Raw genomic sequence first — 16817 nt, 5'->3', positions numbered from 1 at the left:
TTGGTGTTTCTCAGTAAGTCAAAGTTGACACAGTGATCTCATTGCATAAGTAGAAAGAGCACACAGGTTCTAAAGAAGTGGTGTTTGTTGAGCAAAAGTCTAAGAACTGACAAAACTCAGAAGAGGAAAGAGTGAGGTTGCATGCTGAGAGTCTTTCTGATGCAATAGTTTCTATGTTCTTTCTTCCCAGTGAGGAATTTTTCATTTGCATTGCAAAGCAGGAAATAAGTCTCAATGACAAATTTATATTAGCTCCCAGTGTTTTAAAAGCGGTCCACTTTTATTGACAGGAGCTAATCTCCAATGTTTAGGGAGACATGTTTTATCTGAAGTGTTGCTTCAGCATTGTTACTGCCACTTCATTTTAGTCAGGACAAAGTGGATATATTAGCACAAACCCACCTTCACATATTGTGGGGTTTTTTTGTTTGTTTTTTTTTTTTTAACTTAAATTTTTGGATTACAAAATTTGGTAGTTGGTTGCTTCTGTCAGTTGTGCTGTGATGAGACCATGGGGGTTTGTAGCAGCAACTGCAGCTGCTCGCACTTGTATACCTCTGCTTGTGGCCTTGTGCAAAGTGACTGTCAGGTGATAGTTTTGTGATCCCAGAGAGGGCTCTCAGGGCAGCTCACTTCCTTTGTCCTTTTCTTATGCTGGAGTTCTCTTACAAATTTCTGTCATTGTGTCACAAAACAGAACTGTCATGTCATCTCAATAGTTCAGTTTATTAGGGTCATGACAGAACGTTAGGTATGGTGTTTCTGTAATTGGTCAATTAGTGTTTTGTATCCCACTTAGGAAACTTTTTAGTCATCAAGGAGGTGGATAAGACTATTACAAGGGTAGCTATCACTGCTTGGAAATAGTGTTTAGAGTGTCCACTTACTTCAGCTGTATTACTACTGCATTCTTCAAAGAGGGGAATAGAGGTAAATAAAAAAAAATAATTTTTTAAAAATCCGCCAAAAAAAACTCAACAAACCACAACTACTCAAAAACCCAAACAAAATGGAACACTGTTCTGAAATTCAAGCTTCTCATCCTGGTCTGTTTTGGTTTTTTTTTTTAGGGAGGAGGATTGGGAGGAGCACTTAAATAAGACGTGTGTGATTCTTTCAGCTCAGTATTTGAAATGTTAATTGAAATACATGTCACAGCTGAATCAAGTACTGACCCTGTAGCAGTCAGGTTTTTGTAGCAGTCATTTACATACTGGTTCCCTCCCCGATGCATTCTGTCAGTAGTAACTTCCTGGCCCAGCAAAACAAGGAGGTGTTTAGGGTTATTCATGTTTGCTGCTCGTTGGTCATTGACTTCTCATCAGTTGGTGAAAGGACCTTGAAGAAGAAAGAGGACAGACAGGCTTTCTTCTAATAGGGTGTAGTCAGTGAATGTATCAGTTTCCCATTAATGATAGTGTATCACATTATTCCTTTGGGCGCTAGAAAGTCAAGGACCTCCTGAGCTGTGTATGTTGCTGCAGAAGCTCAGGTAGCTGGATACACATCAAGTCTGTCAGTGGCTTTATTCTGTAAACTCAGGACAGATGTTCAGCTTATATGGGATCTAATGGGGTGACCCTCGAATGGTATGTGACATCCCACTGGCACAAATTTATATTATTAGTATGTAGAATGTAGGTGTGAAAGTAGTGGTGTAGACAATAATAATTTAGTCCAAAAGGAATCAGTAGCCTCCAGGCCTCATTTTGATCACTTTCTAATGCAAATTTGAATGAATTGGAGGCAGCAGTTACAACACTGGTGTGCACAAATATGATCATTGAGAAAGGAACTGGATCTAGTAGCTGTGATTATTGTGTGAAATAGAGGTCAAACATATTCCCCAAAGGGGCATAAGCAATTAATAGCTTTTCGTCCTATGCTTTCTAAGGTAGGATAATCCTTTTTTGCCTGTGAAAAGTGGTATGAGACTTGCCAGGAGCAGCTAATAGCATTTTTCATAATATGTTTTTTGTTTATTCCATCATTACATGTGTAAGTATATTTTCATTACCTTTGGGTTTGTATTTTTTCCGTTTTGTGGAGGTAGTATGTTAGGTGCTTTAGAAACAGAAACAATTGCCTTTGGTTTTCCCTCACCAAGATGCCTCCAGTTTTACTGTTGTGCAGCTTGCTTGCTGGGTCTGCTGGTGGAACCTGCTTTTGATGTACACTTTGCTTGCTTTTTTTCTGCTTGACACTAATTTTTATCTTTTGAAATGTCTTTTGTTTGATTTCCAGTAGTTTCATGGGTTATGTGCATGTGCTTGAAATTTTAAGTTCATTTTTGCAATGATTAAAACAAATTACAGAGGAGCCTGGAACCTAAGGACTAGCATGATGTGAATGTGAGCAAAGCATGTCAGACATGAGTTTCCAAGGTGGACAGCAAATTATAGGTGCTGAAATTCTGCTTCTGACTCCTTTAGCTCCTGTTGTGGACTTTTTCTATCATTGTGTTGTTTAAACACTCAGTGTTGGAATATTTTCTGTTATCTTTACAAATCCTGTTCATACCTGGTCACAGAGTCTTTATTTTAGTTGTGTGTTTCCACTGGACTAAATACCTTACAGGTTGAGGCTAAATTTAGTAAAATTTCACTATGATACCTTGTGTTTGACAAATAGAAAGAAAAAAATTACCTGGCATTTCTATGAGGTGGAACAGTGAAACCTGAAAGAATTGAGGTCTGGGAAACAGACTGATAGGCTTGACTTGATTCTAGTCAGGAGGGCTGAAGTGTTCCATAGAGAATAATACATTTACGTTGTCTCGTGGTGTTCTACAATAATTATTTTAAATTTTTTTTTGTTATTTTTTTAAGGGGAAGCAGTTTTATGTTTCACATCTTTGTATTGCTAAGGCCCACTTTTGCAACTGTTTTATATTTGGAGGAAAAAAATACTGGTTACTTCCAGATTATATTTGTAGTTTCGAGTCCTCTTAGGGGGCAAATATCTGACTTAGTCTTTCATTGCTGCATCTCTTCTGGCACCCCAAGAGATGAACTGTTTTACCACTATAGTTCTTTAGTAACTGGACCTCTAAAGTTTGGGTCTTTCTTGTCTTTAAGGAGGAAATTAAAGCCCAAGAGTAAATGCCCAGTTTCGTAAGATAAATTTGTACAAGTTACTTATGACTGTTACCTTGAAATGGCTTTAAACTGCTTTAATAGTTGTAAATTTTCTAATAGTTTGTTGTGTAGCTGAATTTTTAATTTATCACATTTCTTAAATGTATATATTCTCTATTTTCTTAGGTACTGCTCATTTATTTTTTATTTCTAATATGTGTTACGGTGGACGAACAACAAATGATGTAAAAGTCTGGTCACTATGAGCTCTTCTGGCATATTAAGCTGCGATTAATTTGTGTACTTAATGTTTGTGCTCAGTAAACTGCTACAGTTGGGCTCCACCATTAAGGACACTTGTGTTACTAAACTGACTCTCATGACCTGTGTTTACTTTCTAAGCTTTTCAGCCTTTAAATGAAACTCCAGTCTGTGGTTACTTGGAGTGTAGAACCTCTTTTAGGTCTACAGTGTTTAAAGCACAGTGCTCAGACTCAGTAATGAGTTTTTTAAATACAGCAGTTCTTTGCTATAATAGTCATAGACTATATATAGGACTAGGTAAAAGAACCTACCTATTCCAGACTGCATAAAACATTCTGTAGCACTTTTGTGGTTAGGTTGGTCTTCTAATGAGACTGATTCTGTGAAGGAAATAAAAAGTTACACATACAAAAACAATCACTTCAGAAATCCTGGATTGCTTTTCCAACAGCTGATTAGGACCAATCTGCTATATAACACTTTCTCCTCTGTTTTTGGCATCACAGTGCCTTAATTTAGGCAGTTCTTTTGTTTTGTTTTTTAATCCCTCAGTTTGAGCGAAAGTTACTTATTTTGGAAGGTGAACCATTTAGGTTTATTGTGCATTTTCTAGATAGTGGTCTCCAAGGTGTGGCATGTGCAAGACAGTTCATTGGGGTACAAGAAGGAAATATTTTTGTTCAATTATTAAATGTTTATATCATCTTTGTTGCATCATTTTTTTTGAATTTCTGTCTGTGTGTTTTATAATCACAGAATCATTAAGGTTGGAAAAGACCTTTAAGATCATGAAGTCCAAACATCAATCTGTGAATTAGTTATAATTAAATAAACTTGTTGAAGGTACATGCTCACACTACTTACTGCTGATAGGGGTGCATAATCAAAAAAAGTTTGGAGACCACTGGTCTGGGAAGCACTTAGCAAAGCTCTAAGAGAAAGCAGCTCATTGCATACACATTGTGGCATTCACGGGTGCAGAGATCCCATAAGATTGACTGGCTTTGATAGCTTATAGGCAGGTTGTCCAAGCTGTATTTTCAGGTTCAGTGAGGGGTTATGTGTCTTGTTAATATGGTAAGTAACCAGGGAAAAGAAATCTCAACAGGAAGAAACATCTTACCCAAGTGAATTGTGTTACACAAGCACGGCAGTTCCAGATTCTTTTTTTTAGGTTCAAGCATGTCTGTTGTTCAGCAGCTCTCATGCCATATGTGTATTTGTTTGCCACTAGGTACCATGTAACCAAGGCTGCTGAGCTGAATGCAACATGCCAGGGAGACAATTAGATTTGCTTGCACAGTTGTCAACCCACTGAGGAGTAGTAACCATTTGCTTAAGAAATGTTACTGTAGGATGTGTGTAACACTATGTGTAACAGCTATGTGAGTAATAAAAGGTTTTCTCTAGCTATAAGAAGTCTTGCTCTATGGTGTGAATGATTTTATTTGTTAGGCAAGACACGCAATAGAAAACAGCAATTCTTGCCTCAGTGATCTTTCAAAACCAACAAATTAACCTGAACTTCAGTGTCCTCTTAGGACCAGCCCTTGGAAAACAAGTCCAGTTCTCAGTGGTTTGAAAATAAAGTAAATCTGGACAAATCATCTATGATCTATAATATTTATCTGCTGATAAGTTAAATAAGGCTTAGTGTTGGGACTGTACTTGAGTCACAACAACCCTATACAGTGCTATGGGCTGGGGGAAGAGTGGCTGGAAAGCAGCCCAGCAGAAAAGGACCTGGATGTGCTGGTTGACAGCCACCTGAACATGAGCCAGCAGCGTGCACTGGTGGCCAACAAGGCCAATGGCATCCTGGTCTGTGTCAGCAATAGGGTGGACAGCAGGACCAGGGCAGTGATTGTCCCTCTGTACTCGGCACTGGTGAGGCTGCACCGCAACTCTCATGTTCAGTTTTGAGCCCCTCATTACAAGGAGGGCACTGAGGTGCTGGAACAAGTCCAGAGAATGACAACAAAGCTAGTGAAAAGTCTGGTACATAAGTCCCATGGGGAGTGGCTGAGGGAGCTGGAGTTTTTCGGCCTGAAGAAAAGAAGGCTGAGGGAAGATCTTATTGCTCTCTGCAATTACCTGAAAGGAGGTTGTGATGAGGTGGAGCTTGGGCTCTTCACTGAAAGTTTGCCTCTTCAGAATCACGTGTGGATATGTTAGCTGTTCATGCTGGAAGAAGAAACCTTGAAAGGCTATCCTGATCAAGAGATGTGTTTGTGATTCCTGTTCTCAAAAGAGAACTGCTTTGTAAATTGTCAAGGCAGTGAACCTAATTCTAGTGAGGGTATAAAGAATGATGCAGAGACAGTGAACTCATAGAAAAGCTTTGTTGGATTCGTGTGACTTAAAAAGTTCTCAGCACCCTATTATTAATGTATTATTATATGTATGGCAGGCAACCCAAAGTTATCTTGACGAATGTCCTGAGGACGAAACTAGGAAGAAAGTACACACAGGCGCAACCTAAAACTGGTGCTAATTTTTCTGATGCTGGCAAGCTGCAGTCAAATCTACCACCCTCATCATCTACTGCCAGCCTAAAGATATGGCAGATTTTAAACCCTACTCTCCAAAGTCTTTTACTGTCTAAAAGGTATGTTGTTTTTGCCTCATGTCACTAAACAAAAAAATTTTCCTTGCAGTTATTTTGTCATGAGAAAGTGTTATTCGTTGTACCACAGCTGTCTTGTTCATGAACTGTATTTCATCTGACTTCACTGAATTCACTTGTGCCTGGTTCCATTTGATAATCATTGAGAGAGATGGTGCCAGGCATTTTGTGGTGGTTTTTCTGTTCAAATGGCTTCTAGATGATCTTGTGCTGCTGAGACCAATAATTCTGATTTAACCATTGGATTCTCAAAATGTTCAGGGTTTTTTTATTCTTGTGCAAAGAATACACTTGTATTTAACTGCAACCCTTTTCTCAGAGAAGGTATCAAGGTGTATTTTTCACTGTTCCTGCTTTAGACTACTCATGAAAATAGGAGAACTGGCATAACAAGTCAGAAGAAAAGCATATCAAGTCCAGTATCATCCTGACCCTCCTGCAAGCAGTGGTCAACTGTAGATATCGAGGGAGGGAAAAGTATGGCTATAGTGAATGCTTTTTTCTCTGTTTTTTTTTTCTCCAAGCTTCTGATGGTAGACAGTTTAGGGACTTTGTTTATTGGAGGTTACATCCAGTCTAAAGTATTTTTCTGTATTAGACTTTTTCTCTCAGTGGTATGCTCATTGTTTATCACCTCCGTGCATCTGCAGCATCTTGTCTGTAAGGTAGTCTCCTGTTTAAAAGCAAATTTACATCTCTGTGCAAGAGGAGATCTGAGTGATCCCCAGACATCACACAGTCTGTGCTGAAGTCTGCTCTGTGGATGAATACAGACAACAGGAGAATTATACAGTCAATTCCCAAAAGACTGTGTTTTTCAAAACAGATTAAAAAAGGCCAGGAGGTTACATCCTAATCCAAAACAAAATGCAATGGAAGTGCTAGAATTTAAATCCCAGATTGAGAAATTTAGGTGGGTAAATCGAGGGCTATACAACAAGCTGGCCGCAGTAGAATTGCATGAAGTAAGCTGTGTGTGCTCAAGTGGGCAGTTTTATCTTCATATTTCTGCTCAGCTTATTTTTGATGCTTGTGTTCTAACACCTGGGAACGTTTTTCTGAGTCTTGCTGTTCTGTAGAATGCCACCTCATAATTGAGGGGAACAAATTCTAATTCTACCTTTTTGTGTACCTTTTTTCTACCTGTTTGCTAAGTGCTTGGGGAAATTCAGTCTGTTTCACTGGAGGCTTCTTGTTCACAGGAAAATCTAGATTGTTTGCTCAAGATTTCTGAGAAATGTGTATTGCATGAAAGCTATTTAGAGATAAACATTTACCAGATTTTAAACAGTACTACATGATGCGTTAGAGGCAATGCAGTGTGAATTGTACTTGGCTGAGGTGAAATTATATGGCTAGTTTTTCTTACCCTGGTCTCCTGTTGCTTTTTTGTGTTAATCTTTTTACCTTGTATTTTAAGTTTCTTAATGGGATTTTTTTTTCTCTAAGGGACTGAAAATACTGATGTTGATTATCAAGCCTCTAAGATACATGAATTTTACAAGAAGTTTCTTCCTCTAGATTTCAGAGCAGTATTTATGATTTACTGTTATATATATATGGCAGGCAACCCAAAGTTATCTTGACGAACATCCTGAGGACGAAAATTGGAAGAAAGTACATAGACAACCACGTAACAATTGATGCAAATTTACCAGCTGCTGATAAATTGCAATCAGGTCAACTACCCTCATCATCTGTTGCCAGCCTGCAGACATGTCAGATATTAAGTTCTCCTCATGAAAGTTCTTTTCTGTCTGAAAGGTATGTTACTCACTGCTGATTTTGCCAGTCTTCCTGAAATGGCATAACTTCACAATGGAAAAGAATTTCCCTGAAACAATTTTGGTTCTACTCCTGTCTTGAATCAGGAGATCAGTTTCCTGGGTGCAGCTAACATGCTTGTCCAGTGAGCCCTTTTAACACTGCATTTGTTCTGATTTGCTGGACCTGATGATAATGGCCTACTTTCCTTTCTTAGATGGAATTTCTGTTTGCAGTAGATCAGTGTTTTGATTTATGAAGATGGCCAAGTAATTCAAACACATCTAAGTTGGTTTTGTGTCCAGAACCAAAATCTTGCTTTCTTGTAGCTGTTAATGTGTTCTAGCATGATTTCAATTAACTTCTTTTGCAAAATTTTCCAAATTCCTCTCTGTGATAGGTAATTTCACAGTAACCCACCAGTGGTCTCAGTCCTAACAGGGTGACATTGTTTAAGGGCTGTGTGTGTTGTCTCACCACTTAACCTCTACTTTTCCTCTTTTGTTCCTGTGTTTAGGTTGACTGAGCATCACAGTAATGCTCGACATAGAAAACTAGTGGAAATCAAGTATTAGAATTATATAACATTTTGATGTAAGAAGGCAGTTGCATTCAAAGTAAACTGTATCCTCTTATCTCTTATGGCTACGTCTTTGCTCAACAGCAAGTTTTCCACAGGAAAATTTAGCAACAGATTTGGAGGAAGAAGGTAGAAAGAGGAAGAGAACAATGTTTTGGTTTTTTTTGAGGGCAGGAGTAATTAGCAGTTCCCAGGTGAAAGCTGAGAAAAGTAAGTCATATTCCTCATTCTGATACATCAGCATCTTAGAGAACTGAAATTAATAGGAATTCATTTTTAATTCCTTATTTTTTAATATTGGGTTACCCATTGCTACTTATATTAACCTGATAAAGTTGCAATTTAGATGAGGGATTTAGATAGAACAGTTTATTAGGCTATCTCATATATTATATTTGTTGCTAATAGTTTTAGGGTTGAGTGAAGTGTGGGGATTTTTTTCATGTTGTTGGGGATTTTTTTTGTTTTGTTGGGGGTGTTGTGGGTTTTTTTTTGTTTTATGGCAAAATCTTTTAGTTTTAGTATCTGATTTTTTTTACTTGGTAATGTTTTGGATGATGGAAGGTAGTGGGTTTATAGAGAGGAGAACATGAACTCTTGAGCTGAACTCTCTAAATCTGAGGAAACATCTTGAGTTCTTTTTCAAGCTCATATTTGGAGGGTGGCTGTTGAATTTTATATTAAGCACAATAATGGTTTGAACTAGTAATTGTTTTTAGCCATTGGTGTACTCCTCAACTTCCTTTAGCTTTGGATTGGTTCATTGCTTGAATGATTAACATTCTGTTCCTGCTACACAACTTTTTAGTTGTGTATTATGTAAAAGGCTTGTCAGTAGCAGGAACCAACATTAGGATGATTTTTCACCCCTCCCCAGTGACCAGCACAATGGTACAATTTGTTAGACATATCACATGGGAAATGGAGAATTTAGGAATTATTTCAGCAAAGTCATGGCTTGATCCTCGTCACCTCTCCGTAAGTAAAATCTGTGCGTTACATACACTTGGCGCTGATTCTTTTGAGGTCCCTTCTTTCAGAGGAGAATAAAAACCTCCCCTCTTATAAAGGTTACGCATATAAATGCACATGATCACACAAGAGTCTTTTGTATCATCAGAGTAGCTAGAATGCATACTTTGTTTTACTGAAAATTGTGCCGGTTTTGTACTATGGAAATTTCAGATCAAGCCAAAGAATTGTGTGTGATCAGAACAGCGTGGTAATAACTTAACTAATCTCTACCAGCTAGAACTTGCTGCAAGTTCCCTATTTTCTTTCTTGCTTTTGGTATTACAGAATTGGTGGATTTTGAGTTGCTTTTTCACTGCAAGCCAGTGTGAAACACATTTGTTTGTCACCACTGAACTATCAGTATAACTAATGAATTTGAGGTAGGTTTTAAATGTAAAGAAACATAGGGTTTTGAAGTGTTTAAAGTACTTCTTTCCCATGGCTGTTGAGAACACTTGATAGTATATATGCTGCCTTAGCTTCATAGGTGATGCATGTCTGTTAAAGGGTGCTAAATTACCAGCAAAGTTTGAAATTGCAAATAAAATGTGCAGAATTTATGTATAAAGTCAACATGTTTAAGGAAGCTTGTTATCTGAAACAGTCCTATTGAGATACTTCCTATTATTGAAATACCTGAATGGTGATGTTGGTGTAAAACAAATGCTGAAAAACGCTTGATGGTTTTGTATGGTCTTTTAGGGCAGTCATATCTATGCAGCTGTTATGCATACAAATATTTAAATTGAGAAAGAGATGTGGGTTCCAAAATAAAGTTTTCTATTGTGAGGCTATTCCAGAACTAGAGCTACCTGACCTATGCAAGACCCTGTCTTGTTCAATATATGGAATAAATAGTAGCACTTACTGAGCACTTCTTCTGTGTATGGTCCAATTCATGGTTCTTTGTGAATGGAAAGATAATCAGTAATTTCTTCACAGTGCTTATACATACTGTTCGTCGCTGTAGTATCAGAGCTCTGTGGAAATCTTTGTTTGTCTTTGCAGTGTTCCCAAAGAGCAACAATTATCTACAGACAGGCACTGAAGAATAGGCATCTTTTCAGAAAGTGTCCAACAGTTTTGGCTATCTAGTTAGAGATGTCCATGGTTGGTGATGTTCTTTGCGAGTCCGAGCTCAGCTGTGAATGATTTCAGTCATTGTGATGGACACTTAGCTCTTAGCAAGTTTGAGACCACAGCGTTCACAGTTAGACACATTATAAAGCAATGAACATGAAATCCATTTGGATTAAGTGCTGTGATCCTTTTCTGTTTCTTTCTCTTTCATGTCCCTTCCTCCCTTACCTCCTTCACAGGTTTCAGGCCCTTTCAAGCAGGAATTTTTATTTCAAATAATTTCTCATTAGAGGGTCTTACTCAATGGATACTTACTGTTAGTGATGCTGAATCTAAAAAATATACTGCATTGTCTCATTCCCACCATATTAATTACAAGTGACCGTTGTACTCTCTTTCTTTTTCTTATGTGTTCTTGTTGCAGTCACTCCTTACAGCAAATTAGTATTTGTGCCTGATGTCAAGCATGCCAGATTTTCATACCTTGTGCTTTTTGGAAGCATCTGTTTCATTAACATTGTTAGAATACCTGTGTATTTCTGCAGTTGGACTGAATTAATAGTGTTTCATTTGCCAAGGTCCACAAATTTTATGAGAAAGGCAGAAGTTTGTGGTCTAACCAACTCTAGTTTCTGTTACGATTTTTTTTTCAGTATTCTTTCAAAATTAAAGATAAGTCATAGTTAATATTATTTGCAGGTCTGAACATTGCCTGAGAAAGACAGATGATGAGCTGTGTAAATTGACCAAGTCCTCTAAGGAACCAGGAAAAACTAATGCTGTCACGTTAAGGAGACGGGAGCTGCAAAAGAAAGGTTTGTAGTGAGCAGTCATCCAGCATTTAAGTATGAATTTTGGAGAGTGTTGGAATAGGAGAGCACAGAAATAGAATAGGTGTTGCAAGCAATGTATATATTTCCTCAAAATGCGGTTTTTTACAGGTATGGTAAAAATATGTCAAATGCCTGGTTTTAAATAGGAATAAAACTATGGTGGATCAAACCTGTGGAAGAAAAATGAAACTGAAGAAAGCCTCACTTCACTCTTATAATCCTGATTTTCTAAAAAGTCTTTTATAATCAAGAAAGTAATCCATTAAGAATGCTCAATGGTTTGTGAACACTGCTAAAATGTTTATGCTATTTGACAATACTTGTATTCACTGCTGAAGAATTATGACCTCTGTGCTCAGTCTCCAGGGATAATGTACTGCCTTTTTATACTGATTAGTAATATTTGCAGATTAGAACAGGAAATTGAGAATATTGTATCTGGCAGAAGATTAAAGAAACAGTAATTCTTACTTGGAAGGGAGCTATGAGTTTGTTTATGCCCTTATCTTAAGTAATTATGCAATAATAATATTCCTAATTATTTTAGGGAATATGTTTTGGCAGCCACACACAATTTAAAAAAGGAAAGAATTATTAAAGATACTTGTAGAAGATACCTGCTCCCATGCAGTTTATTTAAGACATAACGGATATGGAGAAATGTAAAGGTTTTTAAGGATAATCTGTTAAATCACCTCCTTTTTAGATGCAGAAAACAAGCACTATGATGAACTGGAGAAAAGGGGCAGACAGATGAACAGCACTACTCTTAGTCAGAAGGACTCGGGCTCTTTTGCTTCTGAGAAAAGGAAAAGAAGACATAGTGGCCATATTTCTGATGATTGTAATGCACACATTCCAGAAAAATCACTTGTACTCTCTGTAAGTTGCACTTAATTTTAATGTATGTGTTTGTGTACACCCATGCACACACACTTCAGTAACAGCATTAGCAACATCCCAAATAAAAGAATTATTGTAATAAGTAGGGCTTATTATACCTGTTGAGGGAAAGTAGTTCAGTGATGCATCAGAAGGAGTGAGTAAATGTACTGCTGTCCACAACATCAGAATATGCTTATTGGAGCAAAAAACGTTGTGAGAGGTGAATGACAGTGTTTCTTTCAAACAGGAGCATGGACTAAAAGAATTTTGAAAATAAGACATCTAGCTGCTTAAGGGAAGCTTCTTTCACAGATTATACAGAGTTAGGGACTAATTAGGGGCTTTAATACAAAAATTACTAAATATACCTGGGGTTGTTGAAATCTTGCAGATGTCTTCTTCCTCCCTTCTCCTTAGTTTATTGTACTCTTCTTTAAAGTTTTATTCTTATCCATCATTAAGATTTAGAAAAACAAAAACAAAACAAAAAAACCCCCAAACCAAAACATAAACAAAAGACTGAGGGAATCAGTCAAGTACAAAGATTTATATTCAAGCATTTGAATACAATAAAGGCATCCCTGTCACCTTCTGATTAAAACCCCACAGAGAAAGGCAGCTGCTGAATCCCATTAGCCCAGCCAGTGAGAGAGCTAGTGAAAAATAAGACATAGTTCCTTGTTCAGTTTGAATGGGGATCATAATAAACTTCTAAAAGATTGTCCCTTATGTCTTTATACAATGTCCCTTATGTCTTTATAATAACCTTTGGAATATGAGGAGGGAGAAATTGTCCTGAACTGAGCATTAAATGTTGCTGTGTTACGCTGTAATTATTTTTTCTAGCACATAGCTAAATCTCAGCGATCACTGATATGAACCATCTAGAAATGTCAAGAAATAAACTTAAATCCTGTCTCTGATTCCTGTTTCTAGGAAAAGCAAAGTTTGAGTTCAACTCCTCGCTGCAAAACACCCTGTGAGGACAGACAAGGTGACAGATCTAATACTGTCCTGCTTTTGGATTGTATTCCCCAGCCATTAGAGAGAGACTGTAAAGACACTTCCACACACAACCACTTAAGGCCTGCTCACAGCCGCACAGAGGAGTCTGGCTCAGAGGAGTCTGGCTCAGAGTCTCCTCCCAGAAATTTCTCAGAGAAACAGCTTTCTGCCACCAGTGAGGACGTGATTTTACCACGACTTAGTACGATCAGGAAATTGAAAATGGACCCATCTCAGTACCTGAGCAAGCTGCGGAACAGAATCTGCAGGGGTAATCAGCAACTTGTTTCCGTTGACCCAAGTATGTACTATGTCTGTGCTGCTGACAATTACTGTTGGGACACTTAGGTACTAGGAGAACTTGAGCCTGGCTGGCTAGTTGAAACACACAGAACAAAAGATTGAAGACGGAGATCGCGTTGTGTGTAATGCACTGTGCAGGTTACAGAACAGTGCCTGGAGTCAGAGGGTCTTGTACTTGAGAAACAGGATAGACAGCAAGATTTTAAAATTCCAGTCTTTATTTTACAGCTGATTTTGTGGCTATGGAAAATGAGCCTGTACTTAAGCTGATGCTTTAGCTGAGAAAAGATATTCTCTAGTTCGAAGCAGCTGAGTTGTGGCCTGTTTCTTTTAATAGCCAAATACTTTTAAGGATCTTGGATAGAAGGTGTTCATAAAGATACAAAGCAGTACTTGTTGCATGCACTTTCATGCCCACAGATCTTGACTGGTTTGGGCAATGTACCTTGATATTACGTGCTGCAAGAGAGAATTCTTTACTTGTCTGAAATCCACAATGAATGAAATATTCTTAAGTCTGCGTCGTGTAGTATATATATACTTTTTTTTTTCCTCTTCAGTCGTCCTTTCCAGTGATGATGAAGATTCACCTTCTGAACCACAGTGCACAGAGCTGATGCAGGATAGTATCACTGAAATCAAAGAAACAGACCAACAGTCTGACTTCTCAGCCAAGCAGTTGGAAGACAAGATGGAAAGCCACACAGAGCAGGTAGTCTAGTTTTTGGCCTATGTATTGTTATGCCAACCCTTTATTTCTACAATGTTTGTTGTGGAAAATTATTGTTTATAGTCCCAGCCACAAGCAGAATTCTCTGGCTCTGAAGCTTCCGTGTTTCTGCAACATACAGTGTATTTCCTGTTTTGAAAACAAACATTTGGAAATGTTTAATATCAGAAAACAAAGGATCCAATAATAACCCGAGCTAGAAATAGACATGATGAAGATACATCTGTGAAAAACTTGTTTTCACACAGCATTTTAAATTGATTGCAGTTTCTTCTCCTCAACCAGTCCTTTGTTGTAATTCAGTGCATGGAGAAATTCAAGGATCTTTGCTGACAGCAGAGAGAGACAGGGTAAAGTTCCCTTTTCTGTGTGTCTAGCAGTAAAATGTGAATCTAGAACTAGCCATAAAGGTTGTTGCCTCATTTTAGACTTCATTAGCCTTATGCTGCTTGCTTTGACCTGGATTTGAGTTATCCTGAGACAAGTCAAGAGCCATTGCTGCCTCTTCTCTCAGGTGCATCATTTTGATCATAAGCATTGAATTGGATCCTGAACCTTTGATATGAAAAGAGGGATGTTATTTTGTTGCTCTTAGTTTTTACTTGGCTCTAGATTAGTAAAGTGCACAGATCATTTCTTGGCAATGAAGGTGAAACAAGGTCTTTTTAGACCCTTAAAGAAGTTGTCAGTAATGGATGTGTTAACACTTAAAGCTTTTGTGTTATTTTTCATATGGAAGCTGACTTTGGGAGCAAATTCTTACCAGTGTGATGAAAAACTTTCCTAAGGTTACAGGAGGGAAGTATCTCATTTAAAGCCCTGTAGTAAATATACTTTTTCTTCCAGTTTTTAACAGAGTCAATTGAAGATAAAAGTCTGATCACCTTACCTTCTGAAAGAACACCTAGAAAACAGATGAACCCATCACTGGATGTTACATTTGATAGTCTATACATTGGGAGATTTAAATGCTTATCAAGAGGTCCTGCTAAGGTAAGTCATTCTATTATGATGATGTTTTGAGAATATTTAAAAATTAAAATTCTGGTAGGCAAAGCCTGTGGTACTCAGTATGGAACCACTCAGTTTTGATTATTGTTGCATCAAATTCCTTTGGCTAAACAATGGAGTGTGTAGTCCATTACCATGTACATTTGGATTGCTGTCAGAAAAGCTAACTGATTTTCTGTGGCCACAGTTTTCAGATGTAAAAGTTCTGTATAAATGCTGTACTTGAGAAGTCACACTGAGGATGCTCGTAATGAATTCTAACAGAAAATAATGGCCGTATTAGTGGCCAATTAATGTCACTCAAAAGAAAAACCAGTTGCTTTTCTCAGAAATAGTAATGATTTAGAATAAAGTAATCCATAATGATCAGAGTTCAGATATATACTATGCTCTAATCTTGCCTTTTAAACAGAAAATTGCTTGTTTTGTGGCTTTAAAGAGCATAAAAACAATACTAAACCCACTAGTGCATAGGCAACATGCTACTCAGTGGGTGTAGAAACATAAGTGAAGATGTGCTTAAATGGAGTACCAGCTCCAGGATTTTCAACAGGTCTTTGACCAGACTCAGTCTGTATATTGCAACTGAAAAAGAAATGTTTGAACCTGCATATGTTCTATTGCTTTCAGTAAGACATCTTGAAATCTTGGATTGTAGTAATAATAAAAATTTTAGGTTTTCAGAAAACAGCAGTTTTGTGCAGCAGTTCTCATGCAGTTATGGAAACATTTCATGGTAACTTCCTAAATTAACAGGCCAAAATAATTTGAAGGATGAATTGAAATAATTTTAGAATCAATGCTTTAGGTGTAAAGTAGACATTTTCCTTGGAGAACTCAACTTCGTGCTTACTATGGTAATGTAGGAGAAACCTCTTCTGTCAATGTATATGAGAACCTTTTGTCAAAGTGACAATAAAACACTCTTTATTTAGCAAAATCTCTTTGACATAGCAGCAGTGCAAGTGGAATCCTTCAAGGCCTTTAATTAAAAAATTATTGTAAATAGCAAAGTAACACCCCAGTGTTGAACCGTTTCTATCGCGTCCTTAATTCAAACAGTGCATCTGACAGCCTATCATGGGTTGCTTTAGCTCCTTTTGTCTCAAGTGTTCATCTTTTTTTCTTCTTCTTCTTAAGGAGCCTATAGGCAGCTCTGCAACTTTATGCTCATTTCTCAGTGCATAGCATCTCTGCAAGTTATTTGCTGTCATTTAGGTTCTGCAGTATGTCTTCAGGAGTGTTCTTTCAGGTGAAATAGGCAATATGAAGTCTCAGACTATGCATATTTGACTTGGTAGTGTCAGGCTAATGGTTGGACTTGGTGAATTGTGTTTTCCAACCTAAATGACTCTATTATATTATTTTCAGTGTATTTGGCTATAAGGAAAGACATGCAGAGAATTAAAAATTCTTATATTGATTTAATCAATTTGTAAAAAGCAAAGTAATTTTTTTTTTTAATTATTCTTATTTCAGTTTACAACAAAGAATATTGTGATCCCACTCCAGGGTAAGAGAATTTTTTTCTTTAGGGTTCTCTTAACTGTATCTTTAAAGTATTGCATTAAAATACTAAGTATGTATTTCTGTTATGAGTAATTTATACTCTTACTTGCTTTCACAAAGACATTAGATAATTTTC

At 37.4% G+C, this 16817-nt stretch overlaps 1 protein-coding gene across 9 annotated transcripts in view; it reads left to right on the top strand.

Moving 5' to 3' along the window:
• Positions 1-16817, top strand: part of SENP7 (SUMO1/sentrin specific peptidase 7) — a 37357-nt gene that overhangs the window by 8408 nt on the left and 12132 nt on the right. For 6 of the 9 annotated variants that reach the window (XM_017830862.1, XM_017830864.1, XM_017830863.1 and 3 more), the window contains 8 exons: positions 5752-5949; positions 7534-7731; positions 11105-11220; positions 11945-12120; positions 13060-13429; positions 13992-14143; positions 15008-15154; positions 16652-16685. In XM_017830862.1, the coding sequence (XP_017686351.1) occupies positions 5752-5949; positions 7534-7731; positions 11105-11220; positions 11945-12120; positions 13060-13429; positions 13992-14143; positions 15008-15154; positions 16652-16685 (1391 nt within the window). The remainder of the gene's footprint in view (positions 1-5751; positions 5950-7533; positions 7732-11104; positions 11221-11944; positions 12121-13059; positions 13430-13991; positions 14144-15007; positions 15155-16651; positions 16686-16817) is intronic. The other 3 variants (XM_017830861.1, XM_017830865.1, XM_017830868.1) reach the window with 3 other exon arrangements.

Source organism: Lepidothrix coronata, unplaced genomic scaffold, assembly GCF_001604755.1.
Source record: "Lepidothrix coronata isolate B3197 unplaced genomic scaffold, Lepidothrix_coronata-1.0 Scaffold184, whole genome shotgun sequence".
Classification (NCBI taxonomy): Eukaryota; Metazoa; Chordata; class Aves; order Passeriformes; family Pipridae; genus Lepidothrix; species Lepidothrix coronata.
Note: the sequence above shows the minus strand (reverse complement) of the source record. Positions and strands in the feature narration are given on the sequence as shown.